Here is a 16,709-nt window from a genome sequence, read left to right as displayed (position 1 = left end):
ACAAAACACCTTTCAGCAGCCCGTTTTTTGTATCAAAGCCTTGCAGTAAGAGGGACAGTTTGACAGAAAGCAAGGCTTATTCTTTCCATACATCTAGCTCTTCTTGCTCTTTCAGGAGCAGAGAATCAGATACATGACAAAGCTGCCAAGTGCATGTCAATTTAGGTTATACAGAGCCACTGGTCACATGCATTTTTCAGCCAAGGCTGTTTTCACCAGTGTTGATGTGAGAATCACTTCTAACTGATGTGCAAGCCAGGAGAACTGTCAGTCTGCTGGGAGTTCACCGTCAGTACCTTGCAGAAGGTACTGAGGAGAAAGCAGAGTAGTCAGTCCTGTAGGTGATCTGACAGTAAAGGTTAAATGGTTTATGCTGACCAAGTATAGCAGCAGGACCAGTCCCAGCTGTGGCATCTTTGCTACACAAACATCCAAACAGCCATACAATTATGTAAAACTGACTGTAGGTTTTGATACACAAGTGGAGGAAGACAGGTACAGGTAAAATCAGGTATTTGGTCCTATTCTGTGCCAATTCATTTTGACACAGAAGCTGGCTTGATTATTTTAAAGCAGTAGCTGAGTGATTCAAGTGTGAAAGAGGTTGATTATGTTTTAGTGGACTAGTTCAGATTTTGATAGAATCCAGGCAATTACAGGCTTCCAGGAAACCAGGATCTGAATCAACAGGATGTTTAAAATGGGCTATAATCAGTTTCAAACACCTGCATTGACAATGGAAGTGACTACATGTGAGCTTGTTACAGTCACTGGAGATCCACCTACTTTCCAATTCACCCTAAAGTTGACACTTAGATTTCTATGGATGCTAAATCCATAGATGTAGCAAATATCAGGGAAGAAATGTGCCAGCTGTACCCAAGTCCTGCTACTTTATGCTACTGCTCTGGAAAAAGAGTTGCATATTCATATAGATTTTACCTTAACAAGGAGAACAATAATTAGGCCAGTATTTACAAGTCACCAGTATATTTATCTAGGAGTCAGTAAGAGGTTTTGTACATATTGAGGCCAACTAGTGGAATTAGTGGGAGAAGGTCTCTCTGAAGGCAGCTCACATGCTGCTCAGCCAATTTCTTTGACTCACCCCTAACAAAAGTGTTCGCAATTTCCAGTCCCAGTATTACATGAATGTTAGAATTACCCTATATTCTTTGCTCAAAACATTTCCCAGATACTATGCCAAATTATACTTTCAGCTACAATCTGCAAAACTTGGTTGACTGTCCTGTTTACGGACTCCATCATAAGTTAAATTGATCAACAGCTACAGATTGACATATCTTTAGTGCAAATGCAAGGAAAAGCAATATACAAGCTTTATTTCTTTTTCTTTATTTTTTCAATTTCTAGAGATAATCAGCTCTACCTCAATTTCTTTGTGGACTGAACAGGACAGGAAACATTCAAAAAAATATAGCAGAAAAGAGAGATGAAATGATAAAAAGTACATATTTCAAGTAGAATATATATACACTGTGTAAAATGCCAATCAGACCATACAGATTCAAAATAAGAGCACCAAGTTTTCTGAAGATTGAGGGATTCTCTGTTAGGAATCTGTCATACTGTCTGCCACACATACCTTGTGCCAACAAACCATTACTTCTTTTCCTGCCATTTAAGGTCAGAAGGGAAATGATCGACTAAAATTTTTCATCTGACTTTCACAACAGTTATGTGAGGCAACTGCTTGTAGTAGGAAGTAATTGCAGACCGGAAGCCATTGTCTGTCAGTCCTGGATATAGACAATATTTGAAAGATTTAAAGTTATAAAATAAATCAGTTAACGTGTTATATAAATCTAGACTCAATCAGGCACTTTGTCAAAGTTCAATAAAAACATTAATTTTGACCATCACTCAAAGGCAAGTTACCTGCAGGAGAGCACTCTGGCATAGGATGACTCTGCACTACCCAGAATGTCTGCCAAAAGGGTTAAAAGGACCTTTGAAATCTGGTTGTTCATGGCTATGCGCCACCTGACAGAAACTGTGGTCTAATGAAGTCAAGGTTCCCCACCAGCTGTCAGCAATATTTCGGTAACTGCTTCCCTGAAGGTTCTTCTTCCATCATATGTGCAAGACAGCATTATTTCAACAAGAGGCAAGTTACCTTGCGCTACTGGAAAATAAGAGCATGCACAAGGGCAATGACGACAGAGCAGTGTTGGTCCTGCAGAACAAATTCCTGTACTGTTACATTGAATGCAGATGACACTAAGCTGGGAGGAAGTGTGGATCTGCTGGAGGGTAGGGAGGCTCTGCAAAGGGATCTGAACAGGCTGGACTGCTGGGCCGAGACCAATGGCATGAGGTTTAACAAGACCAAATGCCGGGTCCTGCACTTGGGGCACAACAACCCTGTGCGGTGCTACAGACTGGTGGAAGAGTGGCTGGAGAGCTGCACAGAGGAGAAGGACCTGGGGGTGCTGGCTGACAGCCGACTGAACATGAGCCAGCAGTGTGCCCAGGTGGCCAAGAAGGCCAACGGCATCTTGGCTTGTATCAGAAATGGGGTCACCAGCAGGTCCAGGGAGGTTATTCTCCCTCTGTACTCGGCACTGGTGAGACCGCACCTCGAATACTGTGTTCAGTTCTGGGCCCCTCACCACAAGAAGGATGTTGAGGCTCTGGAGCGTGTCCAGAGAAGAGCAACAAAGCTGGTGAGGGGGCTGGAGAACAAGTCTTACGAGGAGCGGCTAAGAGAGCTGGGGTTGTTTAGCCTGGAGAAGAGGAGGCTGAGGGGAGACCTTATTACTCTCTACAACTACCTAAAAGGAGGTTGTGGAGAGGAGGGAGCTGGCCTCTTCTCCCAAGTGACAGGCGACAGGACAAGAGGGAATGGCCTGAAGCTCCACCAGGGGAGGTTCAGGTTGGATATCAGAAAGAAATTCTTCACAGAAAGAGTCATTGGGCACTGGCACAGGCTGCCCAGGGAGGTGGTTGAGTCGCCTTCCCTGGAGGTGTATAAGGAACGGATTGATGAAGTGCTGAGGGACATGGTTTAGGGAGTGTTAGGAATGGTTGGACTCGATGATCCAGTGGGTCCTTTCCAACCTGGTGATTTCCAACCTGTGATTCTGTGATGCTGTGAATTCTTAAAAGGGGTTGCCTTAGCTTTGCTAATTCTTTTAACAATATCAGGCTTGAAAAAATTAGGCTTACAAGTTTTCCTTATGTAGGAAAAAACATATATAAACTATTCTAACTTAAATTTAAACTAGCCTAGAATACCTCTCAGTGTAGTTACACGAGTTGGGTTTGATTTTGCTTTTGGGTAAGATTTTGCTCACAGGATTTTTAAAAGCTGGCTATCTTGCTCACCAGTAAAGCAAATTGTGAACTGCTTCTTTTTGTAGTATAACGAGCACCTAAACTCATATAATCATGCTTCAGATGCTGAGAGGTTTTTGTCACTACTGGTCACTACTGGTCCACAGCCTTACTATTTTCAGAAATCTGACTAATCCAGAAATGAACTTTTTCAGAACATGTTGACTGGTTTTGTTCTGAACAGGATTATTGACACAGATCCTCCTGGTTGCAAACCTTAACTAAATTAGGGTGAAAAATGGTAGTACCAGCACAGAATCCTGACTTTGCTAATTTATGGTTAGCAAAGGTGAAGGGTGAATTGAACAAAAATTCAACTACCAGCAAAACTGCATAGTCCAGGCAGACACAGGAAATTTAACAGTAGCTGTCTACAGTTAATATTACTGCTTAGTGAGTTCTGAAGAACTGATGCAGTATTTCCTTGTGATGTTAGATTTCACACTTAGTAAGACTTTTTTCGTTGAATTTTGGAAACTGCATCCCTTGCACTCTCTCAGCCTGGAGAAAAGAACCACTCTGTAGTAGGCAGAATTGATAGGATTACTTTTCCTTACTTTTGAAAAAGCTGCTTTTGTCTAGATTGATATAGCTAAGATCAACAGGCATGTACCCCTCCTCTGCACTAAAGATGGTAAGCTTCTAAATTTTCTTACTGGAAAAAATAGAGGGTTGTTTGCCTTTCAATGTGAAATCCTTGTGGAGAGAAAACACTTTTGTTTTACCTTGCCCTAACTGCTTAAGGTCAGATCTATAACCACCGTAGGGTATACTTTCACTAGGTATATTAAGATAAAGACTGAAGTGTCTCTCCACAAGTTTTTGATTAATCTAGTGATTATAATGTAACTCTTTCTTTATAAAAAAAATATGCCATCTTTTGCAGTGAAGGCATACATATACTTTTCTTATGTACTTTATCTGAATAATCTTTGGTGAAAAATACAAAAGAAAGAACAGGGGTTTTTTCTAAAGCTAAATGACATAGAAGGTCAGGAATATTGCAGCTAGTTACATGTTTTCACATTTATTTGTTTGCTTACAAATACTTTTACACACAAGTGCACAAAGGGTAGATGTCTAATTTCCCTAATTTATTTATTCTTAAAAGAAAATAAGCTAAAGCCAAGCATGAATTCCTTTCTGATAATATAACTACAGGCTCAGCCACAGTTTCTGATCTTTGCAATAATGATACTGAGGACAAAACAACAGGAACAAAGAAAAAAAAAAAAGAAATCAGCAAAAAGAACAGAGAAGACTCAATATAAAGAAGTTTCTTAGAAGACTTAGGTTCAGATCATGACTGAACGAATCAAACCCTTGGCTTTTAGAGATGTAGAGATGTAACGCTATAAGCTAAAATTTGCATGACAGTTTATCTCAAGGGTGAGAAAAAAACATCCAAACAAAACCTGCAGCCTTTTCTAGTAAAGCCCATATTCAGTTTAAGGAACATGCAATCAGACACGCACTCATTTGCATTTGTCAGTTTGGTGAACTTGAACATTTGCAGAAGTATTTCTCTGAACTGTACCAATGATGCTTTAGGAACCGTAACTGAGATGTTGTACATAAGGGCACTTTTTCTACTTGTTCCTTATATAAAAGTCCCTTGCTCCACCTAAATATCATAGTTTCACAGAATCACAGAATGGTTTGGATTGGAAAGGACCTTTAAAGGTCATCTAGTCCAACCCCCTCTGCAGTGAGCAGAGACGTCTTCAACTAGATCAGGTTGCATAGAGCCCCATCCAACCTGACCTAGAGCTTTTCCAGGGATGGGGCTTTTACCAACCTGTTCCAATGTTTTACCACCTTCACTGTGAAAAATTTCTTTTTTATATCTAGTCTAAATCTACCCTCTTTTAGTTCAAAACCATTACCCCTTGTCACATCGCAACAAGTGCTGCTAAAAAGTCTATATTCATCTGAAGGGCTGCAGTAAGGCCATCCCAGAGCCTTCTCTTCTCCAGACTGAAGAAACCCAACTCTCTTGTCCTTTCTTCAGAGAAGAGGTGTTCCTTTGACAATTTTTGTGGCCCTCCTCTGGACCCACTCGAACAGGTCCACGTCTTTCTTGTGCTGAAGGCTCCAGTGTTGGACACCACTCCAAGTGATATAAATATCAAAGTGTTTGTCGCTTTTCCTGCAATTCCAGATGACTGGCTACTGGTCTTTGTCTTCCCGGCTCTTTCTTCTCCTCATACTCATTCTACAATAGAAATTAATGATCTGCTTTCTGTGCTTGTCTGATATTCATTCATCTCACAATTCAGATAGTCCAGGAAGGTTTGAATCCCCTGCAGGAACATGGTACACTGAGGATCCCTCAGTTTTCACCATTTTTGGCTACATTTAGGTGGACATAAACTGTCCTAACCCTTTAGCTCTTGTTGCTGCTTTGTAATAGCATTAAACTAAGCAAGTAAAAATTAAAAATAATATTTTTTAAAAATCAGTCTTTTGAGAAAAAAAACAAAATACATTCTTTAGTCACATTTGCATTAATTAAAAAACTGTAAATATGATTTCTCTAAGTGTTTGCAATAAAATCTGTACTTTCATTTTGCTTTATTCTGAATCTCTTTGCAATTGAGTTAAAACTGCATTTTAATTTGGTTTTCTTGTAATCCAAAACACACCATCCTAATTCTTCAGCTGAAGGATGTCTTTCCAAAGGTGTAACAATATCAAAGAATTTATAAAATAAGACCTTTTTATTCTACATAATAATGCTTTGACAGATAGCGAACCAAGAATTATAAGACAGAATAGGTTTTGGAAGGCCTTCTACTGCATAACATGTTTTGAGATTTATTTTACTATCTCAAATCACAAAAAAAATCACAACACTTTTTATAACAAGGCAATTCCAGTTTTCATTTGGCTCAGAGGCTTTTCAGTCTTTTTTGAGGGTGCACCTGACATCAATGACAGGAAGAGAACAGATGTAAGAAAGGAAACACAATAGTTTTACTTAGTGGTCCATTTCTATTATTACTGTTCCATGGCAAAGAAATAACATAGTCCTCTTCTGATATTTCACTGTTTGGTTTTCAGTATACCCTTTAAGGTTTTATTTAACATCGTATGTCAGTTAAAGGGAAAGGAAACATCTTTCTTGTTCAGAAAGGCACGAAGCAGCTGTTGCCTTTGCTTATGGTTACAGCTCAGATGAAAACCTGGCATTACTGAATTTCCAAGTAAACTTTCTGTGCCATGAGCCAATAAGTCTGAATAGATGAAAAATATCCTACCTGGATTTATCAGGGATTATTCCATCCAATAATGTTTCAGAAATGAGGCAAGTAGAAAAGCTTATCATTTCACTTTCTGTGTCAGAAGCTTGAGGATTGATGTAAATAGCAATAAGACCGGATCTTCTCACTTGAGGAATCCTTGTTAATTTTTTTCCAGTCTACCTATATGTCCATTTGTTTGTCATAGTTTAAATATGGCTCTCCCCAAAGTAAAATCAAACCCATGTCTTCTAACAGGGATACTTCTGTGACAGAACTATATTTTTACAGATTATGTATATGAAACCTTAGCTGAGGGCTAATGTTTTAGAATTATCCTGCAGCAAAATTTCTCTTGCAGAGGATCCATGCAAGCTCCACTGATTTGCATTGTAATGGAAACCTGAAATTGAAAGGAAGCAATTCATAAAACATAAGGAGAATCTAATTCTCATCCTCATAAAGATTACTTTCTCGCTTGATGTATGACATTTTCAAGTTAAACCACAAGAGAAAGACAGAGACTGTGGTTGTGGTGTGGAAAGAACTTAAAGTTACCCTGATCAAGATGAAAATATAAATACAGCATTAACTAAACTCAAATAAACACAATAAGGAGAGTTAAAGTAAGTTGAAATGCTACATTGTGGTTCCAGCAGATTAACCTGGGCATTTAAAAAGCAAAGCATCTAAAGTAAGTGTGACTCGGAGCAGGGATTTCTGCTAGCCAAGGCTTTCCTGAACAAGGAATTAAGTACTAGAACCCTGGAAGGATTTGGCAAAAGGAAAGGCAAAGTTGAGAGAAGGATTTTAAGTACTTCGCATTTCCCCAAGAAGCTATTTGCTTTCAGTAATGACTTCCAACAACAGCCTTGTGTTTGCATGCACCCTTCTCCCCTGCTGAAGACACTAGGCTATCACTGCACAATTCTTCTTTCGATCCCTGTGACAGACATCTTCCTTACTGAAAACCATTCCAAGGGAACCTACCCTTTTTTTGAGAGCTCTTGTAGGCACCTGAACACAAAGTCTGGTGCCTTCCAACCCCTATTCAAGAGGTGCCTAATTTGGCAGGCATTTGTGTTTTACTGAGGTTAGTGTTCCACAAGTGCATAAAGTTTGCCTTTAGCCAGGCCACAGATCCTGACACCGTTTTGCATACTGCAGCATCCATGTGTGCATTTTTTATATCTTCCTTTTATCAAGATATGTTCTCAGAAAAAGCAAGTTTAGAAGAAAATGAATTTGTGATTAGCTCTAACACAAAACTGAATGAAGAGGTATTCAATAGCTTTATGACCAGTGTGACAGATTTAATGGAAATTTTCACCTGCACTCCTACCTCCCAAGCGAATACAATTTCTATTGGAATAGTATCTAGGGGTGAGATCCCTTAGCCTGATCTTTCACTTGCAAAAATTTATTATTAGAGCACTGCCGATACTTCAATATAGATAAAAAATTTGTGTTTATTTCGGGAAGTTGAGGGTTGTTTGGCACAAAGGGCTGCCACTAGAGAAGGAAGTTTTTAGGCAGTAGGGTTCCTGAGTAAGTATTTGCTATGAAGAGTCATAGATATAAGAGTTGAAATAGATAGCATCAAAGTTTTCGATCAAGATCTTTCTATCGGTGAGCACTTTTTCAAGTTCCCCTGAAAACTAAAGTTAGTTTCATTCTTGATATAGCTCCACTGACAGGAACTGCATCTCATTTCATTTGCAATGGATTTGCTCAAAGGATTTTTTGCAGTTGTGATCCTGTGATATGCTCATTACTTGAAACATGTTTTCTTTGTGTCATGTGCATGATTTCTTTGCAATTGCTATTCTCTTGTGCCTTCTTCTGGGCTTCCAACAGCTCAGCTAGAAGCTTCTGAAAGACCGGCAACATCAGTTATCATTACTTGTTTGATATTGACTCTCACTACTGCTTCTGAATATATTTAGCTGACATTTGAAGCACTATGTCAACTTGATCAGATCAAGAAACAACAGAAATAAGCCCCTACTGAGCATCTTGCTGCTGTAGTTGTGCTTTTTCTAGATCTACACTCAGTTTACTCTTATTGTTGAGTATCTCTTTCTTGCACTACTGCCTTCAGTACTACTTGCCTTCGCCAGGTCTCAGGAACCACTGACAGTTATTTTGTGAAAGGTCTAGCAAGCTATTCAGTAAAAGCGCCTGTCAGAAGTCACAAAGTTTGTCAGAACAGTTATTTTCAGTTAGAGTTAGCCAGTACCAACGGCTCATCTCTCTGAGGGGCTGACATATTATAATACTTAAGGGCTATGGTCATACAACTAAATTAAATTAAATTAAAGGTCTTATTTAATAACATTTGGGGTTGAGTGACACCAACTGACTGGCACCTATGTTTTTTTTTAAAAAATCTAACCTCCTACAGCAGGTGGATCTTGCAGAGATACTTGGATTAAACAGTGCAAATTGTCAAAGTCCACAAGTAGGAGTGTGTGCCTGAACCCACTCTCTGCCCTTCTTTTATTAAACAGCACAGATTCACCCAGAGTTATTGGCTGCCTTGGCCTGGGACCCTTCTCAGGCCCCTGCTGTCACTCTTCACAGAACTTGCTGTTGCTCTATCCTTTGCCTTTTTGCATCGCTCATTGCCATTTCTTCACTTTTTCAACCCTGTATTTCTGTGAAACTGCACCCTTGTACTTGCAGGTTAATGAAAGTAAGCATGCATGGATTTAGCAGATTGAGGTGTGAGTTCTTGTTTGCATCTGCTAAATGCTGCTACACTCTATAAAACAAATAAGCTAAACCATAAGCTATTGCGTCCACCAAGAAAGGTCTATATGGGCTAGATAGTACAAGCATGTTTTTGCTTTGCAGACTGCAAAACTGAAATTAATTTTGCAGAATTACAGGTGATACCAATAAGACAGCTGCAAACAGAACTTTTTTTAATAACTCACATATTGCAGAAATTGAAACTCAACAGTTTTTCTTTTTGTTATATGAGAACTTGTTACTTCTTTAGCCTAGTTCCTTCAACCTGTAGCAAAAGTCCAAACAACTGCAATCTGTCCCTGGTTGTCAGTTACAGATGATGTTTTTCTTATACGTTCTTTATATCATGAATATACCAAGAATAATTGATTGCAGGTTCTCCTTTCCCCAACTGGAAAAAAAAAAAAAAATCCATCACTTAATTGGAATTGATCACTTTTTTTTTCTGGAGGGGGAGAAAAAGTCAGAATATACTGTGTACTAGAAGAATCATGGCCATGGCATCCACAGAAGATAGGATGGATTAAGCTCATGGACATCCTATGCCATAATGTTCTCATGCCGGCATCAATTAAATTTCAACTTGTGACATAACGATTTTCATTATGTTTCAATAATGTAAGAGGTGTGAGAATGTATAGACTGCAAAAACCATCAGAAAGCCATTCAGCAGGAAAAAAGCAGCTATTCAAAGCTAGGAATAAGTGAAACTGCTAAAACATTACCATGATTTTGAGGGAGGAGAGATTTTGCAGGAGATAATTTTAATGGATTCACTTCATTCAGAGGTAATCTGTCAAACTACATAAGGTGTTTTCTTAGTTTGATTAACAGAAGTATGTTCTCAATTTCTGTTTTGACATACTATTTTTCTCTTTTCACATTTGTCCTCTAGGTTCTCAAGCCAAGTGTTCATGATATGATCCATCTGGCTTATGGTGATCAACAATTCCTCAGTGAATAATGGTTAAAAACGGATCGCAGCTGGATGCTGAAACACTGGCAATGCTCCAGAATAAAGCTATCTCCATCACCCTTCCAGTTGTGTATACACTGGTGGCTATGATCAGTATCCCTGGCAACTTGTTCTCCCTTTGGGTACTCTGCTGGCACATCAAACCCAAAACACCTTCTGTTATATTCATGATAAACTTAAGCATCACAGATCTCATGCTGGCCAGCTGCTTTCCCTTCCAGATTTCTTATCACATCCAAAGCAATCACTGGAGCTTTGGCAAGACTCTGTGCAGCCTTGTGACTGTGATGTTCTACTCCAACATGTATTCTTCCATACTGACCATGACCTGTATCAGCATTGAGCGGTACATGGGTGTGGTCTATCCCATGAAACTGATGAAATGGAGAAGAAAAAGATATGCCCTGGCTGCCTGCCTAGGTATGTGGATTTTGTTGCTGCTAGCCTTCTACCCATTAGAAAGCACAGATCTGACCTATGAAGTGGAACAACTGGGGATTATAACTTGTTTTGACGTCCTCAAATGGGATATGCTGCCCAACTTTGCAGCCTGGGTAGCCTTTCTCCTCACGCTTTTTGTTGTGCTTTTCCTGATCCCCTTTGTTGTAACAGTTGGATGCTATATTGGCATCATTCGGAAGCTTATTCAGACATCGAACAGATATGGCAACAAGCAGAAGAATAGATCCATATACCTGGCAATGATAGTCCTTTTGGTTTTTGTCACTTGCTTCGCCCCAAATAACTTTATCCTACTTGTGCATATGATCATCCGCCTGTTTTATGACAGAAGTTTGTACCCTGCCTACAAGCTCACCTTGTGCCTCAGTTGCCTCAACAACTGCATAGATCCCTTCATTTATTATTTTGCATCCAAAGAATTTTACCAGAAATTCATGCAAGTGTTTCGCCCTAAGGTACTGCTCAGCGACAGTTTGGAAAACAGAAGGGAAAGTTTATTCTCTGGCAGGACCATGTCAGCCAGATCGATGTCAAGTGGACCTATGGAGGGGTTAGAGGGTGTAAAGGTCTATTTGCAAAGGCAAGAAAGTGTTTTTTAGCCTTTGACATTTCCAGAAGAAAGACACCTGTGAGATCCATGAGTAGACACAGAAAACATTTCTTTCTGAAAGGCTACCCTCAAAATACCTTGTTCCAGTAACAGAACTCAAGCTATGCTTGTGCATCCTACTTCAGCATTTTCTGGTAAGAAATGGGAGCTTTAGAGGAACTGAGTTTATTTAAGAAGGCACTGAAGCAAATCAGACATTTATAATTAGAGGTTGTCCTGGAATCAGTCCCACCGCATGAAATGTAGGGGTAAGTTTAGAACAAAAATTACTTGCAGGTTGTATGTTCTCAGTGTTTAAGCAAAGGCTTGTGATTCTTGGGGAATGTGAAACATTGCTGTGTATGAATTAGAGCATATACTGCAGCTGGATTTGGAGTAGACGAGTTATTTTTCTAAGCGATGTGGTGTGGGTTTTGTTTGGGGTTTTTTTTAATGCATTGCTTTCTACCTTGTAAGAATGACTAAAACCAGCTTGTCATTTTACAGTTAATGCATAATGCATAGCCACTATGAATTCACCACAGTACTCGCCCAGCTGTTTATCAGAGCCAAACCACACCAACCTTTGAAAAGGTTAGATTGACTCATTATTTATTTCAATGTTATATAGCAAAATATCTCATACAATTAAAGGAAAGCTACAACTAACAATATTTGAGACTACTTCAGCTTCTGAGTAGATTATATTTTTATTTCCTGTAGTTATCAATTGCTCAGGACAGTGTGGAGCAGCTAATTCAAGAAAACATTTTTTCTTATAGAAACATAGAACCATAGAATGGTTTGGGTTGGAAAGGACCTTAAAGATTGTCTAGTCCGAACCACCTTGCCATGGGTAGGGGTGCCTTCCACTAGATCACGTTGCTCAAAGCCTTATCCAGCCTGGACATGAACACTTCCAGGGAGAGAGCACTGACCCATTCTCACATCGACCTACTACAGTAATAGTGCTGCTGCTTGTATGTGATTGGTATCAAGTCATTTTTACCAATTCACTGTAGGCTATACGCAGAAGCAGCATCCCCTTCAGCAGAGAATTTAGCTTTATTATGGTGCACAGACAGTGAGTTTGTCTTCCTTATGGTGGTAGTGTGGATTATTGACCAGAGTTTCAGCTGAATATATCAGAATTCAACCACAGACTGAGGCGATTCTGTGCCAGCAGAAACCAGCTGAAAATCTGTCCCTATATCCAGAGGTCAGAAATGTACTTATTTCAAGCGGACAAACAGAAAGAAGAAGAAAAAATTAAAGCAGGGCTTGATAATGGGAGATGTACCAAATACCCTGGAAATAGCTTACAGCAGGCTGATTGTGCAGTCCTGTGTTTGTTACTCATCTCTTAAATATCCTTCTCTAGCTCGTTTGCATATACTGTGTAAAGTTGTGTTTCTTCTCATATCTAAGAAATTGTGCACTTGGAAAGATAACTGCTACAGAATATGTACTGGGGACAGATGGAGGGAAAGGTTTTCCTGTAGTATTTACAATTTTTTACCTATTGGAAGAGTCAAAAAAAACCTGACAGAGCCAGACGATTTCCCCTTTATAAGCAAGACAAAGCTATATTTTATCCTTTTGCTGTGCTGATACTCCATCCAACACTGAGCAGGAGGCTGTCTTTGACAAAATGGATAGTTGGTTCAGACATCACACTCTAGGTCAGCCTTAACCAGACCTGTACTGATTTATGAGCTGTGTGCCTAGGTAAAAGACAATACCCAAGGCCATTGAAATCTGCCTTTTTTCTTTTTGTACAACATGATTGAAACATAATTTTCCACCACAAATCACCATGAATTTCTTCATGATAGAGGGTGGATAACCACAATATCAGTTGTGAGGTATTTGTATGTCCTATCCGCTACCAAAGTATCATCAGTTATTGGAGCAGGATAAATGTGAGTGGACCTAGTACTACTGTTCAAAAGCCATCTGAAGTGGTTCATGGCATTTCACAGTGTTAGTTCTAATTGATCTGCACGTTTTCTGGCCACAAGGCCAACCTTAGTGATACATAATCCATCCAGACCTTCCAATGAATTTGCCTCGAAGCTCCGGCACTATCGGCTACTTTAAATCATCTTGCATATGTTCAAAGAGAGACCACTGAATAGATTCCTGTGTGACTCCAGGACTCTAAGCTCCTGTATCAGCTCTAGGACACCCTCCAAAATGCCTGCTTATACCAAAGAAAGAACAACAGCCCTTCCTAAACTGTCCCTCCTCAGTCAGGCAGAAACTCGGTTACTTTACTTGACGTTTTGCAAACCTGCGTATTAACTTAGCAACGCATGGTTTCACCTTGTTGTTCAAGTCCCTTCACCATCCACTTTCACAGAATTATAGCTTTCTCACTATCAAAACTGTTTTCAGTATTTTACTGTGGCAGAAAGATTTTTTGAAATCTCTCTCCTTTTTTTTAACATGCAATTATTTTTACAATTAAAGCCATTACTTCTCCTAGCTCTAATGCAGATTTTTACTCTATTTTCTCTTATACCTGATCCTCAAGTATTTATGTGTCCCCTAAAATGTGCTGCAACGTGCCTGAACTGTAACTGACATCAAACAGAGCCAAAAGGGCAGAAACTTTGCACTTTGGACATCAACTGCTGTATTTTGAAAAATATTCAATTGCTCCTTTTGAAAGAGAGAAAAGATGCATACAACTGACGGAAAACGTTATTCTCTCTGGACTCATGCAGCTCTTCATAGCCCTTCATACCTTTTCTGACACTGTCTAAAAAGGAGCTGGAAGGGTGCCTCCTTCAGGTACCTCCTCATGCCATGACTAGCCTCTAGGTAGCTCAGGTTAGACAAAATTCCCATTTGGGTCAGCAGGATTATTCCTCAAGAAAGGAAGACAGAAAGGAACCCAACAACTGCAGTCTTTTGAGTCTGATGGTGTATACTGTGAAGTTTTATATGTGCTTTTACACAGGAGGAGACAAAATCATTAAAGTAGCCCAATACACTGGTTTTGACACTGGAAACAAGTCCTTCAGGGGAACCATAATGTAGCAAGATTTCAACCCTTCTTGGTCAGTAGGTGTGAGCTGACAAACATATATGTGTGTATATATATAAATACAAGTATAGATTGCCATGTGAGAGGTTATTGAGAAGTTCATGTCTATATTGCCTTTGGTTTGGGGAATTGGGTCCTGGGCACCATGCATAATTGATTGCCTTTGTGGTTAATGTAATTTTCATGAGAAGACATGAATGTATAGGCTATTGTTTGGGTTTTTGTTTTGTTCTTTAGTGTTTTTTTCTTTTTGTGATTTAAACTATTATTTAGCATTTAAATCTATGAATGTGCTTGGGTTTTTTTGTATACATAATAATTAAAAAAAAACATTAAAAACACATGATTTAAGATTCTTTCCTTTGTTTGCACCTGCCACATGTGAGAAAATTCCAGGCTTAGAGGAGGGCAGGAAAATCAAATCATGAAATAAAATGAATCCATTTCCCATTCCTATTGTGCTTTTTTTTTCAGATTCTTGTATTGTTTTAAGTCTCTCATTTTTTCCAAGCATTTCAAAGACTGATTTTTTAATTTGTGCACTTGTTCATTTTTTTTCTTTATATACATATCCCAGAAGCTGGCATTGGCATACCCCTTTCACACAAATTTTAAAAGCAGCCATTATTGAATGAGATGTTGGCTAACTTGGAATTCTTCTCCTTGCCCAATAGATGAACATATGAAATACATATGTTTACATATTTCAGTGTATTTCTGAAGAGGGCTGGCAGCCAGGGCCCATCCCAGCCCAGCCAGGAGCAGGGCACCCAGGGGCACTGGCACAGCCCCAGGCATCAGGCACCTCCCTGGAGACAATCACAGGCTGAGGACAGGACACGGGCCCACAGGTGGGCCCAACTCAAGGGTCTTCATCTATTCTGATACACGAGAGGGTCAGAGACCATCCTAAAGTCACTTCATCATTTTCTGCCATTTTTTCCAGTTCATAGTGTTTAAAATAACATGATGTCTACATTAAAATCTACTAGAGTGGTGTTTCTCTAAGGAGATGCTTAGAAGATGGGCTACATAACCAAAGTTGTGCGTGATAGCATGAATGTTTGAAGACGAAATTCTGCCTTGGTGTGTGAAGTAATACACATAGGGAAAACCAGTCACAGCTTTGTGTACGAAACAAAGTTGCTTGACAGTGACCACTATGAACCATGCCACGTAATTCCATGCATCAGTTCAGAATTCTACAAAGCCATAGTACACTCACAGTTTGCTAACTTTGCACACTTCTGGTCTCTTCATCACAGACAGGATCTACAAGAACTAGAAAGGGCCAAGAGAAGGGCATCCGGGATGATCTAATGTATGAATTTGAAACCTTACTAGTTAAATAGTTAGGATCCTTCAGGTCCAAAAAGAGGCAATGTAAGGTAACTAGGAAAGAAGTCTACAAAATTACTCAGTGGGCTGCAGACATTGATGGGGTAACTTTCACTGCCTTTGCCCAAGCAAGAACTGGGGAATAACATATTAGGCTGTGGTGGGTTGACCCTGGGCTGGATGCCAGGTGCTCACCAAACCCACTCTACCGCTCCCCTCCTCAGTCAGACAGGGGAGAGAAAAAATATAACACGATGCTCATGCGTCAAGACAAAGGCACAGAGAGCTTACTCACCAATTGCCATCACAGGCAAAACAGGCTCAACTTGGGGAAATTAGTTTAATTTACCACCAATCAAATCAGAGTAGGATAATAAGAAATAAAATCAAACCTCCCCCCAAATCTTCTTCCTGGGCTCATCTTTACACCTGAGTTTTCTGCCTCCTCCTCCTGAGTGGCACAGGGGAACAGGGAATGAGGGTTGTGGTCAGTTCATCACACATTATCTCTGCTGCTCCTTTCTTCTGCGGGGTGGGTGACTCCTCCACTCCTATCCTGTGCCAACACAGGGTCCTTTCCATGGGAGACAGTCCTTCCAGAAACCTGCTCCAGCAAGGGTTTCCCACAAGGTCACAGCCCCCTTCAGATATCCACCTACTCTGGCGTGGGGTCCTTTACAGACTGCAGTTGGATATCTGCTCCATCATTAACCTTCACGGGCTGCATGGGGGCAGTCCGCTTCACCACACTCTTCACCATAGGCTGCAAGGGAATCTCTGCTCACATGGAACACCTCCTCCCCCTCCTTCACTGGCCATGGTGTCTGCAGAATTGCTTCTCTCACATATTTTCACTCCTCTCTCCAGCTGCAGTTGCTGTTGCACAGGTTTTTTCCTCCTTCTTAAGTATGTTATCCCAGAGGTGCTAGCAGCATCACT

General features: G+C 40.0%; 1 protein-coding gene across 4 annotated transcripts in view; it reads left to right on the top strand.

Annotated features, from left to right (window-relative positions):
* The window catches only part of P2RY8 (P2Y receptor family member 8), a 58,545-nt gene extending 43,774 nt beyond the window's left edge, over positions 1-14,771 (top strand). For all 4 annotated transcript variants that reach the window (XM_054056321.1, XM_054056319.1, XM_054056318.1 and 1 more), the window contains one exon: positions 10,249-14,771. In XM_054056321.1, coding sequence (XP_053912296.1) covers positions 10,317-11,390 — 1,074 coding nt within the window. In that variant the 5' untranslated portion in view covers positions 10,249-10,316 and the 3' untranslated portion in view covers positions 11,391-14,771. The remainder of the gene's footprint in view (positions 1-10,248) is intronic.
* Positions 14,772-16,709: the final 1,938 nt, after the last annotated feature.

Source organism: Cuculus canorus, chromosome 1 (assembly GCF_017976375.1).
Source record: "Cuculus canorus isolate bCucCan1 chromosome 1, bCucCan1.pri, whole genome shotgun sequence".
Lineage (NCBI taxonomy): Eukaryota > Metazoa > Chordata > Aves > Cuculiformes > Cuculidae > Cuculus > Cuculus canorus.
Note: the sequence above shows the minus strand (reverse complement) of the source record. Positions and strands in the feature narration are given on the sequence as shown.